Source organism: Gopherus flavomarginatus, chromosome 4 (assembly GCF_025201925.1).
Source record: "Gopherus flavomarginatus isolate rGopFla2 chromosome 4, rGopFla2.mat.asm, whole genome shotgun sequence".
Lineage (NCBI taxonomy): Eukaryota > Metazoa > Chordata > Testudines > Testudinidae > Gopherus > Gopherus flavomarginatus.
In genome coordinates, this window is record NC_066620.1 from 100,879,255 (window position 1) to 100,893,468 (window position 14,214).

Genomic DNA, 14,214 nt, shown 5'->3' on the forward strand with positions numbered 1-14,214 from the left:
AAATCCAAGAAGGAAAGGGAGCTTAGATAATATAATAAGGATTTTTGTAACCATATGTGTAGGGTGATCTCTGAGTTGTCCTGTACATTGATTTATAAGAAAATTACTGTGACTACTATTAGCACTAATAGAAAGAAAATGGAGAGTGATTATTCTGATCAATTGAAAATCTATTGTGGCTGCTGATTTATTATTATTTACATTTTAGGTTATTAGTAAAGAAATAGGTGGTAAAATAAATGGAATCCCAAGTCTAGAAGAGGAAGCTGAGTCGTTTTCTCAGTTTGTTACTTCTGGAGAATCTGCCCATGTTAGAGCCAAGTTAGCACAGCTCAGAAGGTACTGGGAAGAGCTTCGAGATCATGCGCGCTGTCTGGAAGGAATGATCGCGGGGAATGCATCACAGCAGCAGAAATATGAAGAAAATCTCAAACAGGTAAACACTGCAAACTCAATAGACTATTCACAGACAATGTACAGAATGTCTATAGTTTCCCAGTAGAACCCTAAAATTACACATACAGTACCATATTATATTATACAAGAGATTGCATTAAGGTCTGTTTTTAGTTAGCTAAGCAGTTTTGAATCCTCCACTGGTAAATTTTGTTTAAAATGATTTAAAAGGTAATGAAATAGACAAATCATAATGCAGAACCATAGTGTTATAGGTCTTTAAAATAACAGAAAAATTCTTCTGGATGCTGCAACAGTAAATCAAGTCCAGACACTTGACATCTGAAATTGTCCATCTTCAGTACCAGGTTGGAATGAATATTGTTTGCATAAAGGGCCAGTCCTGCAAGGTGCTTAAGCATCTCCTGAGAGCAGCTGAATGCCCTAGACTCCTATTAACTTCAGGAAACACAGAACACCTCGCAGGGTCAGGCCGTCAAACTGTAGTTGGCTCTGGATACTTAATTTATGAGCAAACATATAATTTTAAAATGTGTCATTGAATTTGTTTTTTGCAGTTTTTTTAAACCTTTGTTTTGTATATATTTCATAGGTGCAGCAGGCTGTGTCTAGATTTGAAGCAAAACTGGCTGAGCCAGCTACTTCATATTTTTCATCAGCGGATACTTACAAAGCTCTTCAAGATCACATGGTAAAAACACGTGCCATAATTGCTGCTTGTATATTTATTTACTAATTGAGGGAACCTGTATTACATTGACCTTCTTACAGAAAACAGAAATAACTTACGGATGAGAGACTGATTTACCTCCATGGGCTATGGAGCAACTGGATCTGGGGAGGAGCATGCGAGTTACTGCTACCACCTCCACCCTGCTATGCCTTCTGAGGGGTTCTGCCTGAAGGCACAGCTTTTAAATTTGGGCCAGTGTTCCACAGGAGACTCCTTGGGAAATACACGAAATCTACATGTCCCCAGATAGTCCAGTCCCACAACAAAGTGGGATTTGTCACTACATCTCCCCATCCCTTCAGGCTGACTTTTCTGCTCTTGAGGGGCAGATAAAGGAGTGAAGCAAGCCTTGAGAACTTACTTATAAATTCGTCTGCATTTTAAAACATTGTCATAAATAAAAGATAAGAAATGCATAGTTATGAGTGTTCCTGTTGAGAAATTCCAAGACATTTTGTCTTGGTTTATAGCAGTGGTCTCTAACCTTTTTATGCACAAGATCACTTTTTGAATTTAAGTGCAACTCAGGATCTACTTTGCCCCTTCCTCCAGGCCCCGCACGCTCCCTCCCTCCATCCCCCCTCCCTTTGTCACTTGCTCTCCCCCACTCTCACTTGCTTTTACTGGGCTGGGGTAGGGGGTTGGGTGTGAGAGGGGGTGTGGGCTCTGGGTTTGGGCCAAGGGTATCGGAGTGTGGGATGGGGCTCCAGGCTGAGCCTGGGGCAGGGGTTTGGGTACAGGAGGGGGTGAGGGGTGCAAGCTGTGGGAGGGAGTTTGGGGACAGAGGGCACTCCAAGCTGGGGCAAAGTGTTGGGGTGTAGGAAGGGGTGCAAGGTGCTGGCTCTGGGAGGGGGCTCAGGGCTGGGGCAGTGGGTTCAGGTGTGAGAGGGGATTTGAGGTGCAAGAGGGGGTATGGGGTGCTGGTTCTGGGAGGGGGCTCAGGGCTGGGGCAGGGGGTTGGGGTACAAGAGGGCTTTTGAGGTGCAGGAGAGAATATGGGGTGTTGGCTCCAGGAAGGGACTCGGCTGGGGGTGGGGGGTGGGAGGGGTGCAGGCTTCCACTGGGCGACACTTTCCTCAGGTGGCTCCCGAGCAGCAGTGCAGCAGGGCTAAGGCAGGCTCCCTGCCTGCCCTGGCCCTACACTGCTCCCAGAAGCAGCCAGCGTGTCCATGTGGACACTTGGGGAGAGGGAGGATACATGGCTCTGCACACTGCCCTTCTCTGCAGGCACCGCAGCTCTCCTCCCTGCAGCTCTCTTTTTTCCACAGTTCCCCATTCCTGGCCAATGGGAGCTGTGGGGGTGGTGCTTGCAGGCAGGAACAGTGCACAGAGACCCCTGCCCCACCCCTTCTTCCCTGGGGCCTCAGAGACATGCTGGCCTCTTCTGGGAGTGGCGCTTGGCCAGGGCAGGCAAGGAGACTGCCTTAGCACCGCTGCACCACCGGACTTTTAGCATCCGGAGATCACGATCGACTGACAGAGGTTCCAGGATCGACCAGTCGATTGTGATTGACTGGTTGGTGACCTCTGGTTTATAGAAATCTATGATTAGGAATGGATTTTCTTTTGTTTTCCCTTTATCATACTGACTATTCTCACTAGACATGGGCTTAACCTGGAAAATTCATATCTAGAACCAGATTTCTAGCTTCTAGAACTCTCGAGGCGCTTCCCTTTTGGGTTTCGATGTCGTCCATTGTAAAGATACAGATAATTAGCAAAATTTGGATCTGGATTCAGATTTCAAAAAGCCAAAGTTCAGGGGAGTTTCCTCCAGGGTTTTGGTTCACCTCTCTCTATATATTACATACACATTCATCATGACTTCTCTCTTATTTCCTCTAGGAAAATAAATACAAATCTTTGGTCAGAGCGCCCTTGCAGATATGTGTGCATACTTCTTACTGAAGTCAGTGACAGCTGCTTGCAAAGGCCATCTGCAAGGACGATCTAGCCCCTTAAACTGCAAAAAGTTGTAGATAGTAGCAACAACAGAGGTCTGTTTAATGAGGAGAAAATATTGTTGCATGTAGGATATGTAGCCATACACTAGGTGAAATTATTTCTACTATTATTGCTTGTTAAGCAGTCATAATGGGCTTGGCGCTTAAGTGTTACTAATGAATACTGTACCATGATAATTTAATCTTTCGAGAACAAATTCTGCGTCCTTATTTACCTTAAAATATTAGCATTTCTTTCTGTGTCGTTCTTGTTTCTTTTTGAGATACTCACTATGGACTGATTCTTCTGTGATTTACTATAATTGCATCCTTTTCCACACCTTGTAATTCATTTGGTAGAAGTGCTTTGCTATTTCAAGCTTAGGATTCTGTGTAGAGGGGTTCAGAAACATTGTTATTGTTTCTGGTTTGTTCCCATGTAGACATTTTAGCCCCAGTTCTCCTGACACGGCACATGACAAGGCTGCTTTAATACTGGCAGAGCTGTTTAGTGCAGGATTCCCTTTGCCTAAGTTAGTGTATATCCCCTGTAACTGTTCTCATGCCTCCCCGCATAGGGCATGGCTGAGTGTCCCTACTTTGTAGCTATCCTCGGCTGCTGGAATGACCCTGTAGGGTTATGAGCTGCCAAAAGAAATGAGAACAGCCTTAGGCAGCTGTTAGGGAGTCTGGATCTTTGGCCTCCAACCCAGCCTTGTGCGAAGCACAGCCTGTCCAGTCCAGAGGATCTGGCCATTTCATAGCTGAGTGGGTTTTTCCCTAAAGTTGTTTACAAGGAGATTCTTAAGCCATGTACTATATACACTTTGTGTCTGATGTGCTCATGTTGTTTGTTTCTAGTAGAAGACAAATTCTCCGACCTAATGAGAAAAGGAGCATCGTGCAGTGGACCTTTGTTGGGGGGCAGAGATGTTGGAATCCTTTCTCTAAGGTCATGGAGCACCTATGCAGGAACTCTATGATCCTTGGGCTGTAGCAGTGCTGCAGATACTGTGCTTTTAGCAGGATTTGTGCCACTGGATCTTGGTAGTTACTGATGCCCTGGCACAGTCCTGCCACTTCCCTGGCCTGCCTCCCAAAGAGTAGCATGGATCAAATCCAAGCAGTTACGGAATAATGCTCCATGCCATTCAGAGAGCAAAGAGTCCTCTCTGTGCATGGCTTTTCCCTTCATGTTTTACCAATTTCATGGCCTCCTTTGAGCCCCTGTGGAGGAGTAGGAGTTGGCTCGTGGGTATTACTGTTTGTTTATTAATTTGTGGCTTGTATTTCCTTATCACCATCAACAGGATCTCTGCCAGGCTGTGGGAAAATTGAACAACACTGTGACCTCCCTTTTAGCCTCTGCTCATAAGATCAGCAACAAAGAAAAAGCTATTCAAGAGGTTACAGTGTTACAGGAGAGATATGAAAAGCTGCTAGGAAGAGCTAAAGAGAAACAAACCTTACTAGAGACTCTGCTAGCACAGTGGCAGAGGTGAGTAACCCACTCGCCTTTATTTTGACAAATACAAGAGACTTTTCTGCAGATTGTCCAAGAGAACATGGGGTGCTTGAGTCGGTAATGTTCTGTGCCGTGCTTTTGTTAGGCAGGAGAAGGAGCGATCTATCTTCCTGACCTGGTTAGAGAGGTGTGAAACTACAGCCGGACCTCCAGAGCAGTATGTTTCCGCTGACAGAGTCAAACTGGAAGGTGAATTACAGTCAACACAGGTAAATTTTGGGATTGAGAGTTAGCCCAGAAGGGTACCTGCTTTTACAGATTGGCTTTTCTGAAGCTTTATAGGAATGGATCTGCTCATTTGACCTCTGACAATCTGTCTGACATTGAATTGTAGAGATTCACTCAACTGAAAGCGCTTACATTATTATTTATTGATTCATTTATTGTCATAGTGCCTAGGAGCCCCACTCATGGACTAGTACCTCAGTGTGCTAAGTGCTGTACAAACACAGAAAAGATATTGGTGTTTATCAATGTGCAGGCAAAATCAGAGGGTTTTAAGGAAAAAAATATTTTGCAATTAGTATATGCTGTTTCCTGGGGAAGAGTGCTACAGGATACCCTACCACCCGCCGAGGACTGAGGGGCTTCAGGGTGAGTGTCACAGGATCTTCAGACTGCAGGGCTGTATTTTCTTTAAGTCATACACTTGTGTATTTTTTTCATATGTGAGAAGACTTCAGAGAGCAAAGCTTGCAGGAGTTTTGCATTCAGAATGGAAATAGTGATTTTGCAGCACTTCCACTGAGTTTTTGAATGTAAAATTTCACACAGGTCTAAGGCACTTTCCCCTGTGTTGTAGTGGACTAATGGGAAGCATTTGGGAAAAAGCAGCTCTTTTTTACAAATCCAGTGAAGACATAATTTCATTTCAGTACTGAAGAGAATGGAGAGGTTTTTCTATGTTCAGGCCAAAGTGTGATTTTTTTCGCACAGCTCTAGCACTGGTGGCAAGGACCAAATTCTGGGCTAGATTTTGCAGACATTGTGTGAGCACTTAATCTCACAAGCAGTTTGATTGTCTATTTGTTTGAATAAGTGCTCACAAGCAGAGAAATGATTGCAAAGCTTTGCCCTTCAAGAGGTACTGAACACTTGCTAAGTGTCTAGATGTCCTGAAAACCCTGAACACCTGTAAGGATTTGGTCATACCGGAGTCTTGACTGAGAGTAGTGTGTTGGAGCTCCCCAGCTGACTACAGTCTGACATGTTTACTTGCATACTATGATACCATATTTACCCTAAAATGTGCAATCTACTCTTCCCCAGGATTTGCAAGCTGATATTACATCCCATGCTTCACTGTATACCAGCCTGTTACAGTTAAATGAGTCACTGTTCACAACAGCTTCTGAAGAAAGCGTGAAAGCCATGAAACAAGAGTTCGAAGAGCTGGATGGGAGATGGAAAGCTTTACCACAGACTGTTAGCAAGAGGTTTGTGTTTCAGGGTGTGTTTAACATGGTGTCTTTACATGCTCAAAAATAGTTATCAGCAATGCAGATGAAGAATATCCTGTCTCAGTCACAGCTTTACAGTGTGACACTGGAAATGTTAGGTTTTATGGTCCATATGCTCGCAGAAGTAGAGAATGGGAATCCAACAGATCCAGCATGCTGCCTCTGTGACATCATTCTTCCCCTTCTCCAGTGGAAATGTTGAGGATCTATGTGCTAGGAGGAGGGCAGGGCAGGCGGTGGAGGCAGTATTGTCCCCAAACAAATGCCATGGGACTTCCTCATGTAAGTTAACACTGGTATTAACATACTGCTCTTTCCTGCTCGGTACAATGGAACCTTCCTTTTGTGGGGAGGCCCCTGTCTAGCAGCTGGTGCGGGAACCCCTACCATCTTGACCTCTGCAAGAACCGAGCTGATAGCCGCTGTGAGTTAGAATCCACTCAGATATTCTTGTCTCCATGGATTCCTCAATATCCATATGGATCTCAAGTATCCCCTGATTTTGGAGACTAAACATTTTACTTCTTCAGAGAAAATGCCAACTCTCTCGAGGGGAATATGTATGGAATTCTGCAAGGGAAATCTTGCAGCATTTTTTGTCCCCCTTCAGTCTTCTCCTGCACAGGAAATGATATAGCTGTTTTTTTTTTCAGTTTAGTATGTAATGGCTTAATCTTGAGTACTTCTGTGAAAGGATGAACATCTCTCTGGGTTGCTTAGCACCTTTCAGGACGGAGCCCAAAGTGCACTTGCTTGAAGTTACTTTAAACAGAATTGTTATGTCTGAAAATTCAAGTTTAAGATCATGGGCCCATTCCTGCAATCTTTGCTCCCATGAGCTAGTTTCTTTCTTTCTTTCTCACCTGGAATGTATTTTAATACTGTCTAGTCAGCTGCAGTTTTGATTAATCAAAGTGACTCACTCACACTGAGAAGTTAACCTTTCATTTTTATATTTGATATCCTGTAGGATCAGTTTCCTTCAGTCTCTTGTTGCTGAACATGGGGAGTTTGATGAACTGCTGCTCAGTTTTTCAGAATGGATTAACCAGTTTCTTGGTGAATTGCAAGACACTTCTGAGATAAACACAGCTGATCAGCACCCAGCTGTATGCCGCAATCAGGTAAACTATCCAGTTGAAATATTCGAAAATATGAAGAAAAGCATCCTGTGCACAGTGCATTCCAAAGACCATGCAGCTAAAACTATGATGAAGCTGCTTAACCTGTTGGAAATCTGATTGTTCATATTACACAGTTCACTTTTTTTGATTGGGTTAATGCAAGTCAGCAATGCAGCATTATTCCTACTGGGTTCTATTTAGTGCTAATTGTACTGATGAGCTTAATTTCTTTTGTCAAGACTTGTCTCTGAACCTTTGTATGGAAAATCAGTTTGTTTCCTTTCTTTCTAAAAGGACCACTCTATGGAAGTGGAAAACAAGAAACAGGAACTTCAAAGTCTGAGGGAACATGTAGAAAAGCTGTGTTCTTTTAGTCGCCCAGAGGAGCACTACAAGCTACAGGGGAAGGCTGAAGACTGCATCTTGCTCTTCCAGGAGGCCAGTCAAATAACCAGCCGAAGACAAGAGGCTCTGAGTCAGCTTGGAGTGTTCCTAGAATTACATGCTGCTGCATCAAGTGTGCTTGATCACCTGAGGCAGACAGTAGAGACTACTGGAAACATGGATAAGGCTCAATCAGAACTGCTGGAGAAAGAACTGAGGGAAGTTGTTCAAGATATTAATAAATTAACACCTGCAGCAATCAGTTTGGATGGAGCCCTTACAAAAGCCCAATATCATCTAAGACATGGAAGTTCTGAGCAGAGGTCATCCTGTAGGGCTATGGCTGATAATCTGTGCTTAGAACTGGAGGCAGTCCAAAATCTGTTGGGAACCAAACAGAGTGAAGCAGAAGCCCTTGGAGCCTTACAGAAGTCTTTCACGGAACGTAAAGAACAGATGTTAAAGAGCATTGAAGATATTGAGGAAAGAGCTGACAAAGAAGGATTGAAGGAGCCAACACTTCAGGCACTACAACAAAGGTAAAACAAAAATCTTAGGAATACTTGATCTTTGGTGCCTTTTTTTTTGTTTTTGTTTTTGTTTGTATTTCATAGTATTAGATGTTTTGATGACATCTATATGATGACTCCATAATCATTTCATTCCTTGGGGTTAAATTCACTCCTCTAGGTCTCCAGTGGTAGAAAGTCTGCAAAGGAAAAGGTTGCAATGGTGCAAGTTACACACAATCTGTGCCAGCCAGCACAGTTCCAAAAGTGAGCAGTCTGGCAGAAGAAAGGGCACGGAGATGCTCTGTTTCAGCACATCCCTCAGATCTCTTTCTCTGGAAAAGCAGATGGTGAAATCCCTGCCACTAAAAGTTGCTTTGTCCTGAGAGAATCCATACTGTAAAGTGTCAGTACAAAAACTGCTAGCCCTTTCTTGAGTCACAGCTGCCTCCATTAGCACAGACATTGCAGATTGTGTATTCACACATTAGCAGGGCATGAATGGAACCCATTAACTGTAATAAACTGTCAGTTTATAAAGGAGACTAACTTAAAAGGGATTCTAAAATTCTAGAAGAATATTTCCAAGTACACTTTGAGTGGGAAGTGAGGAGGGGGGCATATGCATGTGTGGTTATAGAAACAAAGAGGGCTAGATTCTGATCTTAGTTTCACCAGCATCAATCCAGTGTAACTTCAGAAGAGTTGTCCCAGATTCACACTGTTACATCTAAAGCCAATAATTGACCCTCAGACATGTTTTATATACAATCTCTCCCTTTCTCGCTCTCATTTCATTTTCAGTGAAGCTAAGAAGTAAATGTGTAACCACTCTTTCAATTTGCAGATTAAAGATCTTTAACCAACTAGAGGATGAACTGAATTCTCACCAGCATGAACTGCAGTGGTTGATGGACAAAGCGAAACAAATGGCCCAGAAGGATATAACATTAGCGCCTGAAATTGACAAAGAGATAAATAGTTTGGAAGCTACCTGGGAGGATACCAAGAAACTAATCCATGAAAAGTAAGTAGATTTTGGATATACTTAAAATGAGAAGAAGAAGTACCTTTCTTTTGGTAGAGGAAGAGAGCTCAGGTATTTGTATGCTATTTGTTTTGCTACATCAGCTCCAATGTACAATAATACCACGTAGCAATCATATACTGTTTGATATCTTAAAAGCATTGTACAAACATGATATAATTAATAAATCCATTAATTATGTGCTCTTTTGTGCTTTTCTGAACTTACCCTATGGCTGGAAAGTTTGGAAATGTCCCTTAAGACTACATGACTATTATGTAATTCGAATGTACATAATGCACTATTTTCCTGCATGCTACCTCTGCGACATGGCAGTCTTCCACTGGCTTGAAGCTACTCCTGAGCTTAAGTCTCCTTTGTGTCTGCATGTAGCAACACCCTCTAGGCAGTCAGCCCAGCTCAAGATTATGTTTTGAGTAAAATCATAACCCATTTGTTAGATCAGAGGTGAGCAAACTGTGGCCTGCGGGCCACATGCGGCCTGTGGGACTGTCCTGCCCAGCTAGTCCCTGACCCCTCCCCTGCTGTCCCCTCTCCTCTGCAGCCTCAGCGCGATACGATGCCAGCTCTGGGCAGCATGGCTGGCTCTGAGCGGCATGGTATGGAGGTGGGGTGTGGGGACTGTGGGGGTTGGATAAGGGGCAGGGAGTTCCGGGGGGCAGTCAGGGAGCAGAGGGTGATTGGATAGGCGTGGGATTTGGGGTGGGGGTGTGGATGGGGCAGTCAGGGACAGGGAGCAGGGGGGTTGGATAGGGAGTGGGTTCCCGGGAGGGAGCGGTCAGAGGACAAGGAGGTGGGGGAGTGGATGGGTTGGGGGTTCTGAGGGAGGCAGTCAGGGAGTGGATAGGGGGCGCAGGCCAGGCTGTTTGGGGAGGCACAGCTTTCCCTACCCGGCCCACTGTACCGTTTCGCAACCCCAGTGTGGCCTCGGGCCAAAAAGTTTGCCCACCCCTGTGTTAGATAATACTCAGCAGGGCATGGTGGGGTCTATCTCTCTATATACGTATATATTGATATATATTCTCTTGATATATATTGCAGTATTTTTTCCCAGTCTTAACTGCATTTGCATTTGTTTGAAAAGAAAACTAACATTATTTTAAGGTTTTTGGTTTGTACATTCATTTTTTTTGTTTGTTTGTTTGTTTGTTTGGGTTTTTTTTGCTGAAATAAGCGGTTGTCTCTTTCAAACATGACTCTGGGTTATACTGTAAAATTCCTCTCTCTCCTTCGTACTGACACCCTTCAAATATTTGTATACATGCTGGCACTTAGCCAAGCTATGTGCATTTCACTTTTATAGATTTAATCCTTTGTCAGTCCCTTTATCACAGTCACCACAGGTGTTGTGTTCATTTGAATGCACTCTAGTTTCCCAATATCTATCTGGTAACGAAGTGGGCAGATCTGAACAAAGGGGAGGAGTAGGACTGAATTTACCAGGCTCTTATACCTATTCTGTCAAGGTGACTACCTGCTGCTCATCTTTATTTTAGGCATGGATAAGGCAGTGGAAGCTCACTTTGAATGGGGGAGACAGAGGTGAATAGTGAGACCTAAACACACAACGCATTGTACTAAACCTGGGGAGCAGGAGGAAGTCCAGATGGCTGCTTGACATGGGGAGTGGGAAGAGTCGGGGACAGTGGGAGAGGTCGGGGTGTCAGGAATAGGAAGGAGAGTCAGAGTGGGTGCTCTGTATGGGGAGTGAGGAGAGCTACAAAGACTTGGGGTCCTTCGGGAGGGGGCAGCCAGCTGCAGTTTGGGGGCGGGGTTCTGGAGATTTGCATCTCTCTCACTGGGGTAGCTGCTCCCAACCCTAACATCCCAGTTCCTGCCTGCTCCCACTGCGACAGCTGCTCTGGGTCCTGCTCTCATCTCCACTCCCAGAAGTCATGAAGCCCCATTCAGCCTGAGTGCATAAAACAACTCACTTAAGAATGACACACGGAGATGGAAATATAGATCAGCATTTCTATTGTGGAGTCACTAGCCCCAGTGCCACCCAGGTTCCTCAGATGTCTCAGAGGCCACCTGGGAACTGAAGATACCGTACGTATATAAAGCCATACTTGCTTGCTTAATAATAAATAATAATTAATAATAGCATGTACATGTTCAAAGCAATGAAAAGACATTCCCTAACTAATCCACGTAATATCCCTTTGTGGAAGTATATTTATCCCTATTATACATGTGGGGAAATTGAGTCAGAACAGCCAAATGACCTACCCAAGGACACACAAAATAGCAGTTAGAGATAGAGATAGAGCCAAGAATAAAACATGCAGTTTTAAGAGTTATGTAACTGGGTTATTTAGCTCCCTTTAACTCACCCAACTATAGGCCAGCTATGACAGCGGGGAAGAATGATTTGGTGGGTAGGGCACTAGACTGGGACTCAGGAGACCTGGGTTGAATTCCCTGTTGTGTCAGACTTACTATATGGGAAGTCATTTAGTCACTGAGTGCCTGAGCTCTCCATCTGTACAATGAAGATAACATCACTTCCCTATCTCATAGGGGTGTTGTGAGGATGAATACAGTAAAGACTGTGAGTTGCTTAGATACTATGGTAATGGGAACCATATAAGTACCTGAAAGTCAGTTTCATAGAGAGTCTTTCTGACCTGAAGAAATGGAATTTTAACTCTCATTTTTTAACAAATATAATTCTTTATTTTAAGCTGTTTTCCTGTAAGCCAGTGGGGATTTTGCTGTGCATGGTTATTTCTCTGGTGTGCTCCTGAGAAGGAGATGAACTCAGAAGTGACCGGCTTTCACACTTGGTCGTCTGTGGCTCTCAAATTCCTTTTGTCAATGGAACACTGTTTATAAGAAAGTAAATTATATAAAGGAAATATGGGCTTCCTGTTCTGTCTGACTCCTCCTCATGAAGAGCTTGAATTGATTGAAAACTTCTACTGGACCTGAAGTTCCCTGTCTGGGCAGGGAAATCCAAAATAAAATCGTAAGATCCTGCTTCAGCAGCAAACTGTTCCCTTGTCCAGGTGAATGGTCTCAAGTCAGAGAGGTTTGAAACAATATTTTAAACTTAAGAAAGAAAATATTTTGGCTGAAAAATCAGTGAGGCTGGACAAGTCTCCCTCTTCTTCAGCCTTCATTTCTACTTTTTCCTTTTTAACCAAGAACCTTGAAATCCTTCACCGAATTTAAGTTAGTTGATACAAGAGGTTGAAAACGCACAGTCAGAAGCCAGCTACATGGCACTGTGGTTTTCAGACAGAATGATCCAGTGAGTACAACACTGAACTGGAAATCAAGAAACCTAGGTTGTACTGCCAGCTCTGACCTGCTGTGTAGCCTTTGGCAAGTCACTTTGCTCAGATACCCCACCTGTACAATGGCTGTGAGGGACCTTTCCTTTGTGAAATGCATTGAGATTGATGAATCCAGAGTGCTGTATAAGTAATAAGGATGATTATGTACAAAACCGCATAGATCCTGCTGCTTTAACATTCTAACCTGATTCCCCTGGGCCACTCCGGAGGAAGTCCTCCCTGACAAATGCCTGTGTCACAGCCCCTGGATTCACAAATGTCAGAATGAACACCATTCTTTCAACACAGCTATTTTCCATTACAGACAGGAGCAGTGCTGCGTCCTGGTTGATTTGATGAAAGAATATCAGTGTTTGAAATCGTCAGTAACGAAAGTCATAGAGAATGGTGACAACGTGACTATGACCAAATCCATTTTGAAGGATCAGGAGGATATCAGAAGGGCTTTATCAAAGGTAATTCAGATATTTTCATTTAACAATAACTGAATGGATCTTCGGTTTCAACAAATTTGGTGAATCATTTCTTTTTGTGTTTGAAGAGAAGTTGGTCTCTGATCCTTGCTTAAAGTTCCTTGCAGTATTGGGTGCTAAATCATCTCCCACTGAAATCAATGGTAAATCTCCTATTGGGCTTTGATGGGGGAAGAATCTGGCCATTACTGTGCACTCTGCATATTTTGCAGAAAAACCTTTCAATTTGCAGGCATCTGCTTTTCTATTGTTTTAAGTATATTGTACATTCCGTTAGTGATTTTAAGAGTACATTTGTATATAAGGAGAAGCTGTGCATAGGTACTGGAGATGGATATGCTTCTCAAAAGGCACTGAGGAAGAAAATGCCTAACATGTTTCTAATACTTTACCAGAATAACCTCTTGGATAATTTTTTTTCATCTGAAAACAAGATGAAAGGACAAGCCGATAACTGAACTTTGGTCTCTTCCATGACAATGCAGGGCACTAATGCTGCAACGTCAGCAAATTAGCCTCTGTTCCTGAAATATGACACATGCTCTGTCTCCTTTCCCCAGCAAGGGGATTCGTCCATAGGCGCCGACTCCGTGGGTGCTCCAGGGCTGGAGCACCCCTGGGGAAAAAATGGTGGGTGCTGAGCACCTACCGGCAGCCCTCCTATCAGCTCCCCCCACCCACCCCAGTGCCTCCCGCCTGCCGGTGAGCCCTATGGAGCAGCACCTCCCCCTCCGTCCTGCCCACCGTGAACAGCTGGTTTGTGGCATGCAGGAGGCTGGGAGGGAGGGGGAGGAGCAAGGATGCAGTGCGCTCGGGGGAGGAGATGGAATTGGGTGGGAAGGGGTGGGGTGGGAAAAGCGGGATGAGTGGGGCCTTGTGTGGAGTGGGGACAGAGCCTGGGTCAGAACTGGGGGTTGAGCTTCCCCCGACACTTTGGAAAGACAGCGCCTGTGGATTAGTTTATCCAAAGTGATTACTTTGATACAGTACTGGACACGGAAAAGTGTCGAGGACTTTGGTTCCCTATATTCCATACACTTCATGAATTACATTTATTAAATTTCCAAATTCTGCTAGCCTGAAGTCACTCTTAATCCTCAACCTGCCTTGAGAGTAAGTTCTGAGTTAAACTCTCTCCATTCATTAGAAAGTGTTAATTTTGATGGGAAGCCTGTAGTGGATATATTGCAAAATCTTCATTAATATTTGGTAGTCAGCACCATAAAACACACAGTACTAAAACATGCCTCTTGATGGGCTATGTTTTATAAAAATCATAATATCTGGAATTATAAT

General features: G+C 43.9%; 1 protein-coding gene across 14 annotated transcripts in view; it reads left to right on the forward strand.

The window, feature by feature from the left end:
* The window catches only part of SYNE1 (spectrin repeat containing nuclear envelope protein 1), a 492,410-nt gene that overhangs the window by 205,918 nt on the left and 272,278 nt on the right, over nt 1-14,214 (forward strand). For all 14 annotated transcript variants that reach the window (XM_050949357.1, XM_050949360.1, XM_050949369.1 and 11 more), the window contains 9 exons: nt 209-436; nt 1,010-1,108; nt 4,404-4,591; nt 4,704-4,827; nt 5,888-6,054; nt 7,049-7,202; nt 7,497-8,125; nt 8,943-9,122; nt 12,750-12,900. In XM_050949357.1, the coding sequence (XP_050805314.1) occupies nt 209-436; nt 1,010-1,108; nt 4,404-4,591; nt 4,704-4,827; nt 5,888-6,054; nt 7,049-7,202; nt 7,497-8,125; nt 8,943-9,122; nt 12,750-12,900 (1,920 nt within the window). The remainder of the gene's footprint in view (nt 1-208; nt 437-1,009; nt 1,109-4,403; nt 4,592-4,703; nt 4,828-5,887; nt 6,055-7,048; nt 7,203-7,496; nt 8,126-8,942; nt 9,123-12,749; nt 12,901-14,214) is intronic.